The sequence below is a fragment of the Talpa europaea genome, assembly GCF_964194135.1.
Source record: "Talpa europaea genome assembly, chromosome: 4".
Lineage (NCBI taxonomy): Eukaryota > Metazoa > Chordata > Mammalia > Eulipotyphla > Talpidae > Talpa > Talpa europaea.
The window spans coordinates 142,941,558-142,962,437 of record NC_140070.1 but is presented as its reverse complement, the minus strand read 5'-3'; the positions used below and the strand labels follow the sequence as shown (position 1 = coordinate 142,962,437).

General features: G+C 37.3%; 1 protein-coding gene across 1 annotated transcript in view; it reads right to left on the bottom strand.

Annotated features, from left to right (window-relative positions):
- Positions 1–20,880, bottom strand: part of TTC3 (tetratricopeptide repeat domain 3) — a gene marked incomplete at both ends in the record, with an annotated part of 106,572 nt that overhangs the window by 36,901 nt on the left and 48,791 nt on the right. Inside the window, 13 exon segments of the mRNA XM_084232429.1 lie at positions 139–212; positions 1,416–1,472; positions 2,363–2,409; positions 5,171–5,422; positions 7,388–7,714; positions 8,701–8,837; positions 9,805–9,869; positions 10,496–10,588; positions 12,549–12,650; positions 13,395–13,517; positions 15,538–15,658; positions 17,839–17,951; positions 20,478–20,558. Coding sequence (XP_084088555.1) covers positions 139–212; positions 1,416–1,472; positions 2,363–2,409; positions 5,171–5,422; positions 7,388–7,714; positions 8,701–8,837; positions 9,805–9,869; positions 10,496–10,588; positions 12,549–12,650; positions 13,395–13,517; positions 15,538–15,658; positions 17,839–17,951; positions 20,478–20,558 — 1,592 coding nt within the window.

Below are 20,880 nucleotides of genomic sequence, written 5' to 3'. Positions count from 1 at the left end.
GTAGTCATCATATATGCATATTTTTAGGCAGACAAGTTAGGAAAATAAAACACAAGTTTAAGAACATTAAGTTAATACCATTTTATTAGTGAAAACATCTGAGTTAATATAAAGCAAAAAACTTCTAATTATACTTACTTATGGTCTTCATTTGAAGTAATAGTCTCATTATTTGGAGTTACCGACGTTGTTCCAGACCCAACTAACAGAGGCTGGTTTAAAAGACAGAAAAATGACTATGATTTTTCTACCTTAAAATTCCATGGAAAAAAATTACCATTAATACACCAATGAATGTTTATAGAAATATGCACACACACTGCCAATACATAGCTAAGTTTTCTGGTAAAGAGGAAAATGCATAATAATAAAAGCTTCAAATATAGGTCCAAATAACATTTAGGTGGCTTCCAATGCTACAAAAATATTTAAATGTCACTCAGTTAAACTACTATTTTAGATAAAATGAAGACATAAAGTCAAAGATAAAAAGAAGAGTTTCATTGGACTTTATAAAAAGCTGCTCTCGGGCCTCCCCTGGTGGCGCAGCAGTTGAGCGCTGGGCTGCGATGCTACCCGCAGCCTCTGTAGCTCCGGTTCATTCCTGGCCGCTGGCGAGGGTCCCATAAAAAAATAAATAAATAAAGGCTGCTCTCACCTCCAGTACAACTTGTTCTCTTTCTCAACTTCCCCCTTATCTGACTCCCAAATACATGAGTCATGAGGAATCCACCACAAGACATAAAAATAATGCCTTATTTATTTCACGAGCTTGAGGCAGAACTTCAAGAGAAAGAATCCTATCAATCCCGAGATATAACTAGTACTCATCAACCTCATTTTGAGTATTTTAGGCAATAAATACTTGAATGGAAATAATTCCAGTGAAAGCTTTAGAATACTGGAAACTATTGTTCTGCTTTCTTAACAACTATAAAATCCAGTTTAACAGTAATATTAGGTAACAATTACTAAGCATTTATTACCTAATAAGCACAATAACTGTATTATAGTTACTGTAATCGGTATCACAGATGATAACATAAGGAACTCAAATAGTGTGACTAAAGTCACATAGATTAATAATAATTGTTGCTATTATTATTGATCAAACCAACATATAAACACAGAACCGCCTGACTCTGAAGCCACCTTGGCCACTCTCTATAATCACCCACACAGATTCCTACATTATGACAGTGTTTTAACTCAGAAATAGCTAGAAAGTAAAACCGACAAGAGAGGTATCTCTCTTGAAAATATTAACCTTACGTTTCCTCAAAATGTTGAGAACACCAAAATTTTTTTATAGTCTATAAACTCTTTTGCTACAAAATGGTTCAAAATATCCCAGAAATTGGTTATTTCTAATTTACACAATTAATTTAGATAAGAATACAGAAAATGAACAATACCTTTGAATCTTTTGGCTTCTTTTTCTTGCCTTTGTTTTTAATCTTGGTAGAATTAAACTGAAAAATGGGGGGAAATCAAGAAACACTCAAATAATAGTACATGAAGGTCAACATAAATGTAAATAAAATTTTCCATTGGAAAATGTAAAATATGTAACTATTTTCAGTTTACATAAAAAATGCTCAAAAACACAATATTGTCAGCTTTTGTATTATGACTTAGAACAGAAAATAAAAAGCTTAATGATACCTAATGTTGTAACTAAACTTTTAACTGTTTTAATATTTTAAACTCACTTTCAACTAAGTTTATAGTATTTTAATTGGACTTTTAAAAAAAAGTAATTCCAGTTAAGTGCTCATAGCATTTTCATGATAATCCTTTTATTAAAACCAACTAGACATCTGCACGAGACGTGGCACAAAGCGAATTTCAGGAAGTATTTAACTTGCCATAGAGTGCAGTAATTGTGCTTCCCTGCTAGCTGGGTAATATTGGATAGCACTGATTAAGACAAATTTCAACTATAAATCAGGTGATGATTTAACAAATCAGTAAAAAGCATCTTTCTATTTGAAAACTGCCACAATATAAAAAGGACTACTTGAATAATTATAACTTAAACTCAATATGGAGTCATTCAAAATAGTCTCTTGTTTTTCTTAGAGCAGAAAATCAAAAGTTTAGTTATCAGAGAAAACGTCCTTTCTCTGCATGGCAGTGGCTCAAACACTATGGAGAGTCCGTACGGCTCAGCGTCTGTCTGGTGCCCCAGTTCCAAGAGGATGGTCAGGGTTAGCTTTCTCATGGAATAGTGTGCAAGACCCAGAAATCCTCTGGATCTGGCTTGGAATGCCCCTGCGATGGAAATAAATTCTGGCCTGGGCCATGCTCTCTCTCTTTGGCTAAATGAGAAGACAACATTGGAAGTGACCGAGTAACTCACAGGCACGTCACCACTGTCTTGTTTCCTGAGCACAGTACAGCGGCTGTCTGCAGGAAGACACGGATAGATGGTTTTGTGAGGAAATGAAACCAGTTACATTGCCATGCAGTCCTATCAAGTCCCAGACACTACTGACATCAATTATGCTCTCCTCATTTGATTTCGACACAGTTTAGCTTAAAACAGAGACCAAAATGGCTAACTATATGGGAAAGCAGCTACAAAGAACCACAAAATTTCAGTCCAGTTCACATCATTTGAGTGCCGTCTGGGTGTCCAACTCTATGCTATGCTAAATGCTGGGAATACAGCGATGCACAGAACATGCCATCAATAAGCCCTTGTTCTACAAAACAGACTAATGCAGTGTCACAGTACAGTGGAAACACAGTCGATGGGATAATAAAGTTTTCAAGGGGAGAGGCCCAAGGAGGGACTTGGGAAGAGTTTGGGAAAGACTTGAAATGAAGATGCAAAGGGGCAGGACATGACTGGAAGCACTGTATGGGCAAAGACAGGAGGCAGGAAAGTACAAGGCAGGTTTGGGCACAGTAAGTGGGGTCTGTATTCAGAGGCTAGAAAAGGAGCATGATGAGAAACCCAGATGGACACCATGGCTTTTATACGTAAATGTTTCCCAAGTAGATGAGAGTGACTGATGTCACTAGTGGCAAGGCAAGAGAAGATCCGGAATGGGAAGTCAGAAGCATGGGGACCAGTTCAGAGACTACTGCAATAGTCAAATCAAAGAAAGATTATTATTGTCCTGGCCTAGGGAAGTAGGAATTAATAGTTAAGGACACATTAAAGAAGCTTGTTTGATTTAGTGATGAACTGAATATGGGTAACAGAGAAAGGGAATAGTTAAGACCAATTCCAGGGTTTCCTCTTAAAAACAAGATACACAACAAGGCTATTAACACATAAGTTCAGGAAAAAGAGTTTTCTAGGGACACAAGTAGGCTCAGTCACATCGCTCTTAAAGGGCTTCTTGGATGTTTACACAAAAATTCAAGCACAGACATATGCATCAGACTTCAGTAATTAGGCTCCTAATTAGGTAGAGTGGTGACATTACTGATACTTTAGTTACAAGATCAGTGATTCTGGAATGTGTTAAGTAATTATCATTCCTTTAAATATAAAAAGAGATAGTTGGAAACATCTGGGGTGAGGATGGTAAGGAGAGCTATTGGATTTGAAAACCTCTGGCCAGTCATTTGGTTGGTGGCTTCTGACTCTACGACTAAATGCAGAGAAACAGTCACAGCCAGAAAGACTAAATATTTTAGGTTCAGAACACAGCAATTAGGCAGCTCTCCTTCCTGTCTGCCTGTGACTATGAAGGTGTCTCTCTTTTTCCCTTTCTCCCAATAAACCTGTACTTTTAAAATGTGAAAAAAAAAAAAAAGAAGAAGAAGAAGAACACAGCAGTTAAGAAAAATATATGGAGAAGGAATTGTCTTTTTTAACTATCTTGTTTTATGATCCAAATATGCAGGAGGCAATATAAAATCAGTTCCAGCACAGCATTTTATTACCCACAGCAGCAAACTGAGGGCAATAAATACAGGCTATCAAGCAGCATGTCACCTCTAGTCTTGAAGCTGTGTCCTGGAAAAATAAAGTCATCTATATTTGAGTGTGCTCCATGCTAAGCACTATGAGAAAGTTAGCTTCTCAGCTTCTTGTATCTGTACTCTGTAACATGTGACACCTCTGTACAACGCCTGACCCTGTAAAACAGCATGAAGTTAAGTCTCACTCCTGACATCACCCAAAGTAGACTTCTGATGCTGGCAGTGGATAAGACTGACAAAAGAGACATATGAAGTACCAAAGATAAGAAACTGAAATAAATTTAGAACCCAAGAAGAGTACCAGAATTTTGAGGCAAAATGGCACCTCATAGATGGTTTCAAATCCTCTCATTTTAACAATGAAGAATCCAAGATCTCAGTGAGGCTAAGGAATTAACTCCTAGTTATCCTATTCCACCAAACTGGACTCCACGTCCTTACTCACATTGGTCCCCAATTCTCCAACTTGTCCAACTCCACCTCCACAGCTCAGCTCAGACTCTACTCAAGCATCCAGAACTCAGACTCTCCTCCCCAGGGTGAACCACGTGCTCATTCCTCCACCTGAGCCCCTTGGCACTTATTCTGGTCCTTTTGTGCTGCACTTATTCCCATATTAGATTTACATAGATGCATCTCATTTCCTTTTCTAGAACATAAGGTACCTGATGGCAGGGAATACTATAAGCATTTCTGAATTCCTTGTTAACACTTAGCTCAGGACACTGTAGCAGCAGTAAAAAGGTTTTTAGTGAATTGGCAATGAAGAGTCTGAAGCAGTCTACATATCCTGGCTCCCAGTTCTAGGCTCTTTCCACAACAGGTATGCTAGCTGCTCTAGATTCTACTTCTGCAGGCCAATGTTATCTTGAATGTTACAGATCAAACCACTTCCTACTAAATTCCACCCATTTAATATGTAATCTTTTCCATGATACCGTCAAAGTATCTTAGATGAGAATGGTGTGGTGTGGTGTCCGTGAAACGTACCCATTTGAGCTTATGTCACAATTGAATAAAGAGGTTTTAGGATATAAAAAAATCACTATTCTTAATCACTATTCCCCCAAATAAGCCAGTTAATAGCAGCATAATAATTTTCACTATAATCTTTGTTAGATATTTGAATAAGATGGAATTTGCATTAGTTACTGCTTTTTACCCAAATCCTTCACAAATTTTTCTCCTAAGATTAGATATAATATAAATCAAAATTCAGCACACATACCCATTATATCAAAGAATTCATCTAAAGCATTGTGTAGGGCTGGAAACTTCTCTCTGTGTTCTTCTAGCAGCCATATCAAACATCGTGCTTCCTTCAGTGATGTTGGTTCATAGAAATAATCAAGCTGCTTTCCTTCTATAGAACCTAGTTTTTGACCGTACTTCTCATTCCAGAGAAAAGTCATGATGCTAAAATCAAGCTCCTTGAGAGATGCTCCATAACGAGAAAAAAATGGTCCTGTAGCATCTAAGCCTAAAAAGAAAACGAAACCCAAATCGGAAGGGAGAAATTATATATTGTAAAATCAGTTTCACATCTTTAAGAAGGGTTTCATTATAGTTTGCTTCCATCCTCAGTAAAAACATTTAAATACTTGAAAATAAACTTCAAGCTATTGTTCAAGCTATTACATTTAAACAATATTTAACATCAATATGCTTAACTATTCAATACATTTTGATTAGACCGAGGAGATGAAAGGCACTATTCCTTTAAAATACAGTAATTTTCACTAACTCATGACTTTATTTCAATTAGTACAAACTAGCAAACTTTTACAATACTTTTCTACAGAGTCCATAGTGACAAAGCATCAATAATATGCAAATGCTTTCTAAATGCCTTTCTCACAGAAAATGGGTAAATTCCTTCCCCAACACTGCCAAGAACTGCTGCTCATTCTCCAAAATACCATGGCTTCTATCAAAAATCAAGGTGATCATTATTCCTGCTTTTATTCCTCCTTGTCCAAATCAGGAACAAGGTGGCTACAAACCCACACATTTCTTCTAACAGAAGGATGATGAAACCTGCTCCTTACTAACACTGCCACCAAAAAGCCAAGATGAACTCTGTCCATCTCTAATAAAGCACTGGCTCCTGGTTCTCATTAGCAAAAGAAGCAGACAGCCCATTCAAAATTACCCTGCCCTGTGTTTCTTCTAGATTACACAGTAAGCTTGCAGAGGTCATGTTGCATTAAAAGTCACAATCTTTAAACAGAATCAGAAAGACCACGTAAAAAATATTTGCAGGTGGTTTCAGGGAACCATCAATTAAGAAACACCAGAGCCAACACACCTCCTTTCAGGGTGTACATCAGAGCATGTGAGGTAGCAGGGGAGGTGGCGGGTGCCTCTGACATGGCTGCGTGTTGCTTCAAGAAGGGAAGCAACACAGCTGCCTACTAATTCACCCACTGTGTTAGGCTAGTTGCTATCAGAGTCACCAGGAAAGGGCCCCAAGATGGGCCCAAAGACATAGCCACCTAGCATTACACAGCAATGCTGCAGTTGCCTTCTGCCTGCTTAGAGGGTCATCCTCAACATTCCTTCTCCCAGCTAAATTAGAAATATCACAAGTTTTTATAATCCTGTGATTCTTAACAGCCCAGTTCAACCCCAGGAGACATACATAAATACCTACATATACCATTAGCCTTTAGAATTGCCTTAGGTGATACCCACTTATTAATCCTTAGGTAAGAGATTTACTTTAGGTGACCTTAAGCAATTAGTTCCATCCACTCTTTCCTCTAAAATTTCCTTTAAGGAATCTGACTAGTGAACTGCACAACCCCAGAGGGCACAGCACAAGCAGCCAACTCCAGGGGGCGCTAGTTACCCAGGGCTGTGCCTAGTATTACACAGCTATCACATTACAAATAATGATAGTTTTAGGGCCTCCCTTGGTGGCACAGCGGTTGAGCGCTGGGCTGCAAAGCTGCCCAGCTGCCCGAAGCCTCTGCAGCGCCGGTTCAATCCCTGGCCACTGGCGAGGGTCTCACATGCCACGCAGACCTCTCCTGACGTGTCCTCAGCAGTGTGTATTTCATCAGTCTGCCTGTTCTGTTCCCTACTCTGGCTCTAGTGAATTCTCTCACCCTCCTGTGCTTCTGACTGTACCCAGTGCGTGCTTGTATAAGTAAATAAATAAATAAATCTTTAAAAAAAAAACCAACAACAAATAATGATAGTTTTATATATAGGGTAGGATTTTGTTACTGATTAAACTTCCACACTTTTGAAAAAAACAGATTTTAACCTATCTATAAAATAGCCTAAAAGTCATAAGTCAGGGGAGGTACTAAAATTTCAACCACACAAGTGTACAGTCCTGCATTTTAAAAAAATCATAAATGATAGGAAAATGAAAATGGATTCTGAGGCCCGTGTTTATCCTGCCTACAAACCACATCTCTAGAATGAAGTGACTTACCAAAGCTATTAAGTTTCTGGATCCAGGTAGCCAGTTTTGGCTCTACTTCTTTAAGTTCACTCAGAACATGCAGAAATATTCTTGTCTTTACTCTATTCTTTTCTTGAATTAAGTGACAGATGACATAGTCCACTGCTTCATTTAGAAAATTTCTGCTAGAGAAACATGTAGTATAGTCTTCTGTGCTTAAGACCTTCCAAGAAAGCAGCTCTTTGAGAAGCTTGGAAGTATTCAGTATACCAGATTTAATCTTGTCAGCATACTGCTTTATGCACTGCAGAATTCTGTCATCAAGGAACTGGCAACTCTGAACATTGTCTATAGTTTCTAAGGGTAAAAAACAGCGGTCAGTAAAATGAAGTAATAGGACTAATTTGCAAAGATATAAACTCAGAAGGATATTACACTATAATATAAAACATGACTCAGATCATGTTGTTTTAAATAAACACTTCAAGAAATTTAACATTAGAAATTAAATTTCATTTATATTTAATAAATACAAATATTTAACATTACCATTGACAAGTTCACGTTAAACCAAACCTCTGAAAAGTACCCACCCGATCTCCTTCACTCTGCACCACTCAGGTAACATCTAAAATCCTAGTTCCTTTCAAGTGAGGTTACTTCCTTCAGTCTCATGAACGATCTACATTTTGTAGTTAATATTTCATCAATAAGCATGTAAAAAGTGCTTATTTTTTTAAGAGTTGAAAGGATTATTATTCATTCAGTTATGAATTAGCTAATATTTGTAGTCATTGATGTATTAGTCATCTTATCATTGGACACTAAGATTACAGACTCCATGATGGAAAATACCTCAGTATCTCATCTTCCCACCCCGCATCTCCCTGATGGCCAGTTAGCCCTTTGAAGCACGCAAGGTTAAAACACAAACATTCACTGAAAAATTTTTTATTGGGACAGAATTTTGATTGCTTGTGAAACACTAATGAAATACTAAGTAAAAAATATAGACAGCAAGAGGGAAAACTTCATTTGGGAAATAGTGATAGTAATAGTAAAAAAATGAGAAAAGCTGATTTCCATTCAAAACTGAAAGTAAGTTAGTTAGTCAACCTGTCCACAGGAACACTGAAATTACCAACAAGACATTCCCATGTCAATCAGGTGACAGGTGAGTATAAAACTGTGAGACTTACAATAGGCATGTCAGATATTTTCAACTTCACAGTGACAGTATTAAAACACTAACATACCAAAACTTCAATTCAGTATCAATTAATACAAGACCGAGTTTTATTTACACTTTTAAGCATTCCAAGCATGCCTGAACTTCAGCATACCTTTTTGCTCTTCAGTTTTGGGTGGATTACTCTCCCGTAAGTCCTCTTCCATTCTTTCTTGTGCTAATTTTTTTGCTTCCTTCTTTTGAATCTTTCTCTTCAATTTTTTGTCTTCTTTCAGTCTTAACTTCTCTAGGCTAATAAACATTTACAATTAGTGATAATTCACCTGTGTTATAAACTCAATTGGCCACTTTCCTTTGCCTATTATAGAAATTATTCTTAAGTACTAAGACAGACATTTTCCCTTTAGTTAGAAACAGGCCTTCATCTTCCATTTAATATCACAAACTGTTGACATGTATGATCAATTCAGCAAAATAAGGGTACATTATTTCATGAAAACATGACCCTCCACTATTGAGTGACTTCTAATTAAGGACAGCATGTAGAGATTGTACAGATGTTATTCCCATGCACATATTAGTCATTGCTTAGGGTAAACAGGTATAGTAAAAATTACTCTGCAAGAAAATATATGCACTCATTTCAAACAATGAGCTCACAATAAAATATTATTTTCACATCTCAACAATGGCCCATAACTAGAATTTGGTTGATATGGTACAGTGAGTTTTCTGCAACAAATAATTTTGTTCATCTTTTTCTTTTGCTTTTTCTTCATCACCAATGATTAAAAAAATAATTTCTTAGAAAAGGGCCAAAAAAGAAAAAATGATTGAAATTATCTTATCTGGGGAAGAGACAGAAGAAAATCATTTTGAAAGCACACTGAGCATTTCAGAGTGCGAGATAGCCATTGGTTATCTCTGAGACAGAAATTAAAAAGCAAAAATGCTTTTGGAATTAAAGTTTAAACAACTGAGAGTGAAACACATGATGTTTACTTAAGTTCCAAATCTATCAAACATGTCATTTCACAGCATCAAATGTCATAATTTTACTTCACATTCAACTACTAATTCAAGTTTTTCATACTTAACCATACCAGGCTAGTTCTCTTTAAGTTGTAAATATCCATAGAATTCAATTAAAAAAATTCTTATTTAGGTATGTGTTCACAGTCAATTTTAAACCTGCATTTAATAGAAACATATTCTAGGAGACATCATTAAGCTACTGGTTGATGATTAAAGATCTTACCTAGAACATTTCTGTTTCAGAATAGGTCTTGGAGGAACCTTTTCTTTTATGACCTTGTGTTCAAACTTTAAATAAAACAAAGACAGCCAAAATTTGTCTCATACTCCATGACACAGAGTACAAAACCACAAGTAACAGCATTTAAAAAACACACAATGTTCAACTGGATAGAAAACAGTGATGATATTCTGACCGAGACAAAAGTCCAGAACACTCTAGCCAAGCAATTTATTGAAAAAAGGAACAAGGATAAACAAGCTTTAGAAGATGTTAAAAAATAAGAGTAAGGAGAAGAGCAAGGAAACTACAAATGTTACAACAATCCACTCCTGCCACTCCCAAAAAGTAAAGTTAAGACAACCCTTCAAGACACTTCTTTCTCTAAGAACCCCAACACCCACCAAAACCAGTAAGCTTACTGGGGATTAAGAAAACAAAGTAACAGAAAAGATAAAACCTCAAATGTAAAATGCCTCCTTTTCTTATTAAGAAATAAAAGAATATGAAACTCCATCACAGCAAAGGAGCATCTCACATCCTATTTCCTGTATTTGCTTAAATTAAGTAACTGTTTCTTTCCTTTTAAAAAAAATGCATATCGCACAATTTCCACAAATGTAAATCAATTTTTAAAATGTGTGAGTATTCTGGTTATCAGTTTAGTAAGATTTCCCCTTTATTAGATACTTACTTCACATTTAACTTGACCACCACTGCTGAAAATGATAATCTTAGAAATGATTCCTTCACAGTCAGGGGTAAGACAAATTCCTTGTAAAAAGTCCTATTTAATTAAAAAATGAGAGCAAGAGTGTACCATATTTCAGAATAAACCTATACAAGTATCAGAATAAATCTATACATGCATATGACTATCAGTAACAGTCAAAATAAAGTCTGTCCCCACCTCCCTTGTGGGAGGCACTGAAATCCCTGCTCATTGCCATGGGACCTTTTTTTTTTTTTTTAATTTTGCATAGAGGAACTGGGGTGTAGGCCAGAGGTGCAGGGGTGAGAGGATTCACCAGAGACAGAGCGGGAAGCAGAACAGGTAAACTGACTGAAACACACTGCTGAGGGGAGTAGCAGGCGAGATAGGAGATGTCTTCTGCGCCATGTGGGTCAGCTCCCTGGTGGGGAATCAAACTTAGGCTGTAGCAGTGATAGCAAGGAGACTTAACCCCTAGACCACCAGGGAGGGCCCTGCCATGGGATTTTTGAAGCTCTGTAGCAAGTACGAGATTCCTGTTTTAGAAAGCTGACCCTGTGACTTGTTTTGGATAATTCAAGGCGAACTTACATTATGTACATTATGCCTAAGCTAAAACTTTTTTTTTTTTTAATAGAGGCATGCTTTATTTATTTATTTGTTTGTTTGTTTTGTTTATACATGCACTGGGTACAGTCAGAAGCGCGGGAGGGTGAGAGAATTCACCAGAGCCAGAGCGGGGAGCAGAGCAGGCAGAAGGACCGAAGTACACTGCTGAGGGGAGCAGCGGGCGGCAGGAGATGTCTGCGCGCCATGTGGGACCCTCCTCCAGTGGCCGGGGAGCAGCCGGGGATCGAACCGGCGCCGCAGAGGCTGCGGGCAGCTTCGCAACCCAGCGCTCAACCGCTGCGCCACCGGGGAGGCCCCTAAGCTAAAACTTTAAGAACACTGCATGGGATGGCCATGCCTCTTTGCCCTCTGCCACAAAAACAGTCACTTTCAACTCTGATTCAGAAACAGAAGGCAGTTACATAGCCTAGAGCTGCTACAGTCTAACCTTGGCCAACAGCTGTGGTACTTCAGCAGAAATAATGTAAGGAAGGGATGAAACTTTCTTATTCTGAGTAACAAGCTATTTAAGGCTCATATAACTTCACTATACCTGAGAAAGAGAGGCCAAACTTTGCAGAGGGTGTTTGTATAAACCCATGGAATGGTCAAACCACTAAGGGAGCATGTCCAGCTGGAGAACTCCAATAAAAACATCACAAAAGTGACTTCGATGGCAGCAGTTCCTTGGTCATATCATAATACCCTTAGTTAAAATTATGTGAAAAAGTTCAGTATGTATTTTTACCAAACTTAACCATCTTTTCCTTTCCCCAATAGGGACAGGGGTTTACAGGAGGCTGCACAGTGTGTAGAAAGTTTTTCTTTTTTTTAAGTCTATAGCCTACATGGATCAGAAACAAATTCTATGAATGCAAAAAAGATTGTAAAATTATGCCTTCTCTCAAAGTATTCCTAGCCAGTGGTAGTAACATCATTATCTTGCCAACTAAGAAAAGCCCCAATGACAAGTGGCAGTACAAAATTTAAGTTGATTTCTAGGTACAAATCATCATATTTTGGCAGAAAATAAAGAAATGAGAGCCTAATTTTCATCATAACCTCAAAGTAATTAAATGAAAGGTCCTGAAGAATTAAAATTGTCAGTGCATAATTTAACATCTGTATTTTAAAAATGAGACATTTAAATTTTTTTTGATTCTAAGAGTCCTAAGATTAAACACCCATTAAACAACTTATTAAAGGCTTCAGTGGTTATTGTCTTTATGCTTGCATAAAATAAAAACAAAACCTATTTCCTACTTTATCTTTAAAGTTTCAATTTAAAACTTTCTAAAACTTTCAATTTAAAACTTTCTAATTATGTCTAGAATGCACAGAAATTAATATTCTTTTCTGAAGATTGTCAGGAAAAAGTATCAACACACAATAAGCATACTATAAAACCCAATCATATTAGGCTTACCTTGTCAATTTTATCATTAAAGGTTGTTGTCTTTAACTTCTTCCAACAGTTCATGTGAAATTCTATTTTACAGTACTGACAACAGCTAATTCGTATAAAACCCTGGGGGTTTAAAAAGATTTTTAATTCACACTGTAAAGATGCCTATACACACATACTCTTCCTTTTTCTCTCACACTGACAACACGTGTGAAGACAGAGCTGTTTGCACTCATCTGGCAGACTTAACTAGACACAGCACTTCCTCCAGGGGGAATGCAGTGCTTCTCACTCCCAGAGCGCCTCCTGCTGGAGGTGAGGACCTGGACTGACATGCTCATTTCCATGGTGTACAGCTGCGTTATCCTTTACAATTTATCAAGTATCTTATTTCATTAGATCTGATAATCAGGGACAGCAGCTGGCAACTACTATCTTCCAAGGCTCAGTAACTTAATTAAATACCAGGCTTGGTCTCAAATTTAGATCTCTAGGGGCTAATTTATAATGGTCGGAATGGCCTTTTAACTCTTGGACACAAATTTTACAAGAGATTAGAATTGCAATAAATCGGAGGTCATAATCTTTTTTTCCTTGTGCTTCTGAAATACAAGCAGTTGTGTGAAACAGTGGCTGGAAAGGAGTTATGGACTTAGTCTGCCTTCCCAGATGACCACCCCTACCCTCCATGTTTACTGCAGTGGCTCTGGGTTCCCACTGTGAGGTCAGTCTTGGGGAAGCACAGACAAGAAGACATAAAACTGCAGAACAATCAGAGAACACGAATATTTGTAATTCAGTAATTAGTTATTAATTCTCTTTAAAGCATAACCGCAAGTGAGTACCTTAGTGTATATTCACCATTACCTTAAAGTCTGGATCAGTGATGTAGATCTGGATTTTGGAATAGCCACGGCACTTCTGATAGCAACAAATGGCATCTGGCACTGGAGGGAACTTGCATTCTTCAATAAATTTTTCCAAAAGCATCTAAAACAAAAATGACAGTACTATCATACCAATCCATCAATAAAAACGCTGATGATTTCAACAACCTCTTGCAATCAAAATATTTTCAACATAAAAAAGACTTTTCCAGCCAAAAACAAACTACCCTGAAAATTTTAAGTTTTTCCTTTTAGGAGACCGATACAGAGCCATGTCACGAAAAATGGAGGAGGAGGAGGGGAGGATTGGACAAAAAAAATTCCAGAATTTCAGATTCAGAATCAAAATCTTACCCTGTGTTATAATCATCAAAACCTCATTTTATAACACATAACTCTTAGAGAACTCCTTCAAGCATACCGAGGGAGTCAAGAAAGAGGGTAACTAACCCTTAGATGGGACTCCTCTCTCTCCCAATGTCACTTCAGCTGGGAGCCTACCACCTATGATTCCTCTCCAGAAATCCCTGGCCCCCGTGCTTGTTCATTCCCTGGGGAGCCACATTGCAGCTGCAGAAGCCCCCAACAGGCTCAGGCTAGTTTCCCCTGCTGGCTCCTCCTTAGCAATAGTTCCTCTGCCTCCATCCCAAACAAGTATCAAAAGAGAAGAAACTTCACCCACTCTTGTTTTGTGTTTTATAGTAACTGTTGATATAATTCACATTTCATACAATTCACACATTTAAAGTACATAGTTTGGTGGTTTTCAGCATAGTCATAGGATTGTACAACCATTCCCACAATATAAATTTCAGAACATTTTCATTACCCAACAAGAGACCATTCGTAGTCACTCCCCATTCTCTCCAGAGCACCTGATAAGCACTAATCTACCTTCTGTCTCTTTGTATAGATTGGACTATTCTGATACATGGTTTTTTTGTGTTTGGCTTCCTTCTTTTTCTTTAACATGTTTTCAAGATTCCTCCATGGTGTAGACTTTGTAGTACTTCATCCCTTTTAATGGCTGAACAACATTCAGTTGTATGGATATGCCACATGTTATTTAACCACTTATTAGTTGGTTGTTACAAATAATGAAGCTATGAACATTCACAAGTTTTTGTGAGAACTTACTTTCCTTTCTTGAATATACCTGCGAGTGGAATGCTGGTCTGTACAATAACTCTATCTTTAACCTACTGAGGAACTGCCAAACTGTTTTCCAAAGCAACTGTACTATTTTACATGTCTGTCAGCAATGTATGAATTCTCATTTCTGTACATCCTTGCCAATACTTGTGACTTTCTGCCTTTTTGATTATGCCATCCTAGTGGGAGTGAAGTAGTATCTCAATGTGGTTTTAACTTGCATTCTCTGATAGCCAATGCTGTTGAATACATTTCACGTGCTTAATGACTATTTGTATAACTGCTTGGCAGATATGTCTACTCAGATCCTTTGGTACTTATTAACTAGATTATGTGTGCTTTTATTATTGGGTTTTAAAAGCCAGTCCCTGTGCTTTTAAAACCTTCAGCCAAAAGTAAGATTTCAACACATGCCAGAATTTACCACAAGTAAAGGTCTATCCTAGTCAATTCACACATAATTTAGGCTTTCCAGAACTAGCAAAGACCCTACAGTTCTGGATATGAGACTAAATTACATTCTCTAATCTTAAAGTATGATCTCAATAGCTAGAGTGACTATGATAAAACAACAACGCTCTACCTTTCTCTAGGTAAAACCTAGAACACACTGCTCAATAATGGAAGCTCTGAGGTCAGAATGCCAGATTCACATCCCAACTCCACCATTTCCTAGCTGTTTTAACCTTGAGCTTATTATATAACCTCTCTAAATTTAATCTTCCCCATCTGTAAAATAGGAAGAATCACAGAACTCAACACAGTAGGGCTGCTGTAGGATTAATGGGAGTAAGTGGAAGGTGGGTGACTGGCACACAGGAAATAATAAATGTGATTCTGACAAGTCTTTAAAGGAGAAACACACATAGGGAACTGGGGACAGAGCATGCCTGCCTCTTTGTCTTCTGACTCCTGCATCAATCAGTGAAGATGGGCTTTTATAAAGAAGCACTCTGCAGAAATAAAGTTACCTTTATTTTCCCTGGCTGAGTCTCTTCAATAATCACATTACTTGTGGGCCAAGTCAATACTCCAGGAAGTCGGCAAATCAAGGTTCTTGCTTTCTCAAAGTGATTAAGAGCCTCCAGAAATCTAAAGTCATATCATGAAGAAAAGAAGATATTAAAGATGTAATGTGATAGTTACAGTCACCACAACAAAAGTCAGAACTTTCATGTTACTAGGAAGCATATATCTGATAAATCACTATATAGAAATATTCATTGTAAAGTATACGTTCTTTAATAAGTCAGGGCATAACTGCTGTTGCTATAAAAGTAATGTAAATTAAGCTCGTTTGTCCCGACACTGGTTTTAATACAGCAGGTGCACATTAGTCCTTTCAAAGTTGTTTTATTGTTTTTTGAAAGTTCCCAACAATTAAAGTAGAAACTGAACAAGAATCTAACTGCTCCATTTTTTCATTTGCTAAGCTGATCAAGGAAGAAAGCAACCCTCCACTTTTTAATCATAAAAAGGACTCTACTAGGACATCTACAGTGAAAAATCTCTCTGCTGACAAAATCACAGAGACCATGAATTCTGGACATTGTTCTTCAACCAAAAAGCAGTGAATTATTTTAACAAAACAAATGCATGTATGAATTGTTTTAAAATATTTCAGTTATCTGATTTGAATTATGGCTTCAAAAAATATTGTCAATAGATTCCAAAGTCATTCAACAGAAGAATATTAACATTCTGAATTATGACAGTAAGTCAGTCTTTATTCTTCTCTTCAGACCAGACAAGGAGGAGGGTTGATATCCTCCTTTTTCCAGTCTTTAAATGAAACCTATTCATGTCTATAAGCATAGAAAAAATTCCCAAGTGTGAAGTTATACTCCCAAAATTATATATCTGTAAAAAAGAATGATTGATAAATCAATAAAATTTGTGGGGAGAAAAAATTCACTTGCAAAAAGCTGGAACACCATCTACAATTACATAGTTCTAGAGAGTGAGCAGAAACTATACATTAAAAAGGCAAAAAGAGGGGCCTCCCCGGTGGCGCAGCGGTTGAGTGCCGGGCTGCGAAGCTGCCCGCAGCCTCTGCAGCGCCGGTTCGATCCCCAGCCGCTGGGTGAGGGTCCCACATGGCGCGCAGACCTCTCCTGCCGCCCGCTGCTCCCCTCAGCAGTGTATTTCGTCGGTCTGTCTGTTCTGTTCCCTACTCTGGCTCTGGTGAATTCTCTCACCCTCCCGCGCTTCTGACTGTACCCAGTGCTTGTATAAATAAATAAATCTTAAAAAACAAAAATAAAAAAAAAATAAAAAGGCAAAAAGAATATTAGATGTTGAACCCCAAACTTATTATTTTGAAATTAAAGTCTGATTGTCTTTGAACATGGAGACTGTATCATTTGTCATGATCCTCATGATTTTTCACTTTGTCATTTTCCTAGACTATGTAAATTACCTGCATGTGCCACTAGTTAAAGATATGCTCAAAGCAAAACAACTGAGATCTAACTCTGAAGTTAATTTCATTTGCTACTACTTTATAAGTGACTGCTAATTCCTCATTTCCCCTGCCTCTACTTGAGCCTTAATATAGTTCAGCCTAGTCAGATAGTAACTTCAGGACATAAAACAATTTACTTCATACTAAAAAAGGCTCTCAGATTGGGTTCCAAATAGTACCAATGGTCTGATAAAATTCTCTCTATAAAGTTAAATGAAAATTTGAGGCTATTGATAAGTTATGAATGACATTCAGTCAGTGAACAATCTCTTTATAAAGTAATCCAACATACCTACCTACCACTTAAAGCTAAAGGCATAATCCTGTCCCCCTCTAAGGGTTGTACAGCAATTTGGAGAGATTATGTATGAAACATTCACTTAGAGAACATACTAACTTTAAACAAGATTATAACTATAAGTTGAAAGAACAGAATTTTATTCCTAACTCAAGATGTCTCTGAACATATACTATATATGCCTCTCATTAAAACCATCTTTATACAGATTTTTTGGGACATAGGTATTTAACAAAAAAAAAATCACACAATCGGACTTGTAAAGCATTAATTAAAACCAATTCCGTCACCACTGATAAATGAGGTATACCAAAAGATAAAATATAAAATTCTTTGTCTCAAATTACTCTATTATTGATTTCCTATCCAAAATTTCACGAAACACTGGGAGCTGAATTAATTAGTCTTACTTTAATAATTAATACTGAAATGCTGGTCCTCAAAGTAAACAAATTATAATAGTGTGCCAAGGAAAAGATAGCAAATAATTCTAGAAACAGTTCTACTAACCTGTTTTTTTTCAAATATACTTTTCCAATTCCACAGTAGGCCAAGCAATCAAGTCCCTCATTTGGGTAGTGTTCAATCATCCTCTTAAATTGGTTTTCAGCTTCAGATAATTCCTTTAACAGTAGTAATAACAATGCTCACACAAAAAGAGAAATGCTGGGGACCTCCCTGGTAGCGCAAGGGGTTAAGACACAACCTATGAAGCTTGAGGCAGCCACTGCAGCATGAGTTTGATCCCCGGCCAGGGAACTACCCACATGGGCAGCATACCTCTCCCGTCTCGCCCACTGCTCCCCTCAGAAGTGTATTTCAGTATATCTTCCTGTTCTGTTCCCCTCTCTGTCTCTGGTGAATCCTTTCACCTCCCCCTCCACAACTCCGGCCTGTATCCCAGTTCTTGTATGTATAAATATTAAAAAAAAAAAAAATGTCGGAACAGATTTTATCAGACGGCTGATGCCTCTTGTGTAATATATTAAAAACAACTGTACATCTAAAAATTTCCATGGCAAAATTACAACTGCATTTCATTTTCTTAATAGTTACACATTTTCATATACTATATGAATACTTAGAGACACAACACCAAAGTGATCCAGCTTGGGAATTAAAAGTCAAGACATCCATCAGACAACCAAGTAAGTATTACGAACAGACACAGGAGGGTCTGGTGTGTGCCAGTTATCACTAAAAGGTGTGAATTTGTGGTAAAAGACTGATTTGGGTGCAAACATACCAGCGCATACATCCTGGTAAGTGCTGTTCCCTAGTGAGCATAGGCATGCCAATGGTATTGTCACATGTTTTATGGCATAAGACAGGAAAGTGCTCTGTCTTAAAAACAGTTCTTTAGAAAAAGACTTATATACATCTTATATAGAAAAAGACTTATATACAGCTTAGCATACATCCTTTTGATTAGTCTCAATAGCGGAAATCTCTGCTCTGAATGCATTTTGTGTAAGAAAAATATCCAAAGACAGTTCAAAGCATATAGGTAACCCCACTGTAGATAAAAAAAGGAAATGTCACCACAAAATGGAGCTTACAAGTAGCGATGAGGCCAGCTCCAAAGGAGGCATCCATAAATGTTTTAAGTGAGGATGGTACTGGAGTGAACATATCACTTCCTATGGGGCTATTCTGAATGATGAAATTCTTTTCAAAATCTAAGTTCTACCACACGTGCAAGTTTTTTTGTTTTTTTTTTTAAATCAATCTCACTACTTCACAACAAATCATTAATGAAATATTCCTTGAATTCTGATAAGGTAAAACATGGCATTTATTATTACCTGCCAAGAACAGAAAAATTGAGGAAAATGGAGGACTCTCTTTATCAATCTATTAGAAGACAAATTAGACAGGCCTTAACAGAAGACATTACCATCTGTCACATAAGAACACAAAAAGTACAACGTAAATAAAAGCCCTCAAGTAGAGGACCACTGAGAGTGGAACCTAAGCAACAATTTGCTCCTTTTTAGGTAGCAATTAAGATCAAGTTTTCATCTAGTGAGAGAAGTTTGGAGTCCAAAGTGGTAGAAAGGATATATTATACCTGAAATAATTCAAGAGTCATTTCAACCTTTACCAAAAACTCACAATCATGGAAAGCAAAGTTAATACTGAATAGTACAGGCTGAATAAGCTTTGTAGAAGAGCAGTGAAAGAACATGAGTAATGGAAGTCATGTGATTCAGTCACACACTGCATACATCATGCGGAGGCTACACTCTAGAAAATAAAACACCAAGTGCTCACCAACTCGAACTAAGAGATATCAATATTGGAATTTTTACATTTTTAAAATAAAACAACTAACACAAAATTGAATTATCTTTTCTTAACATCTCCAGGCCCCGTCCTTCCTTCCATCACTAAATGCAACCATTATTTTATTTGACGTTGGGCAAGTCCACGGTTTTTACAAGATGCAGACAGCCAGAAACAATATGTACTGTTATTCTGCAGATTTTCCGAATTTTATGAGTAGTATCACGCCATCTGTTATGTTTCTAACATGCTTTTTTCCCTCAACATGTTTCTGAAATCTATCATGATGCATTAAGTCCTCTACTTATACAAATATAAAAGGACTACCACTGGTCGTCTGACACAGATTTTTTTCTAATAGAAACACAAACTAAATTTTCTTTAAAACAAACACAAACTGGGCCTCCCCGGTGGCGCAGCGGTTGAGCACTGGGTTGCAAAGCTGCCTGCGGCCTCTGCGGCGCCGGTTCGATCCCCGGCTGCTCCCCGGCCACCGGAGGAGGATCCCACATGGTGCGCAGACCTCTCCTGCCACCCGCTGCTCCCCTCAGCAGTGTGCTTCAGTCCTTCTGCCTGCTCTGCTCCCCACTCTGGCTCTGGTGAATTCTCTCACCCTCCCGCGCCTCTGACTGTACCCAGTGCATGTATAAACAAAACAAACAAACAAACAAACATAATAAATAAATAAATAAAAACATGCCTCTATTAAAACAAACACAAACTAAACTTAGATAGTTCAGAAACAATTACCAAGAAAGGAAATAAGTCAAAGAAGTAAGTAAAAATGGGGAAACTATTTTGACATTATTTTCTAAAATCAATGGCATATTTTAAAAATGTATTGTCTCTGTTACAAATCTTACCTCAGGCTGTCCTATTCCCAGGAGAGAAATAGCAAGTCCATAGACTACTAAAACATAGTTAATCATGGCGAGGTTCAATTGCTGTCAACAAAAATGTTACAGTTAAAATTCTAAACATAGACTAAGATGGCCCAATGTGTACCACACCAACCTTTTAGATATGACAGGAAAAGAGGGTAATAAAATCTCACTAATCAACACGATTGTAATAAAGGTCAAAGAGAATTAGAAAATGTTTGGCAAAGATAAGCAGTTACTTGGCTATCAAGTATTTAAAATATAGAATCATTGTTTCAGAGTTCCTAGAAGACATGGCTCATGACATTAAAATAAATGAAGTCATCTTTTGCAACTAAGTAGGTAGTAGTGACAGATTAGGACAATTCTCCTACAATCTAACTAA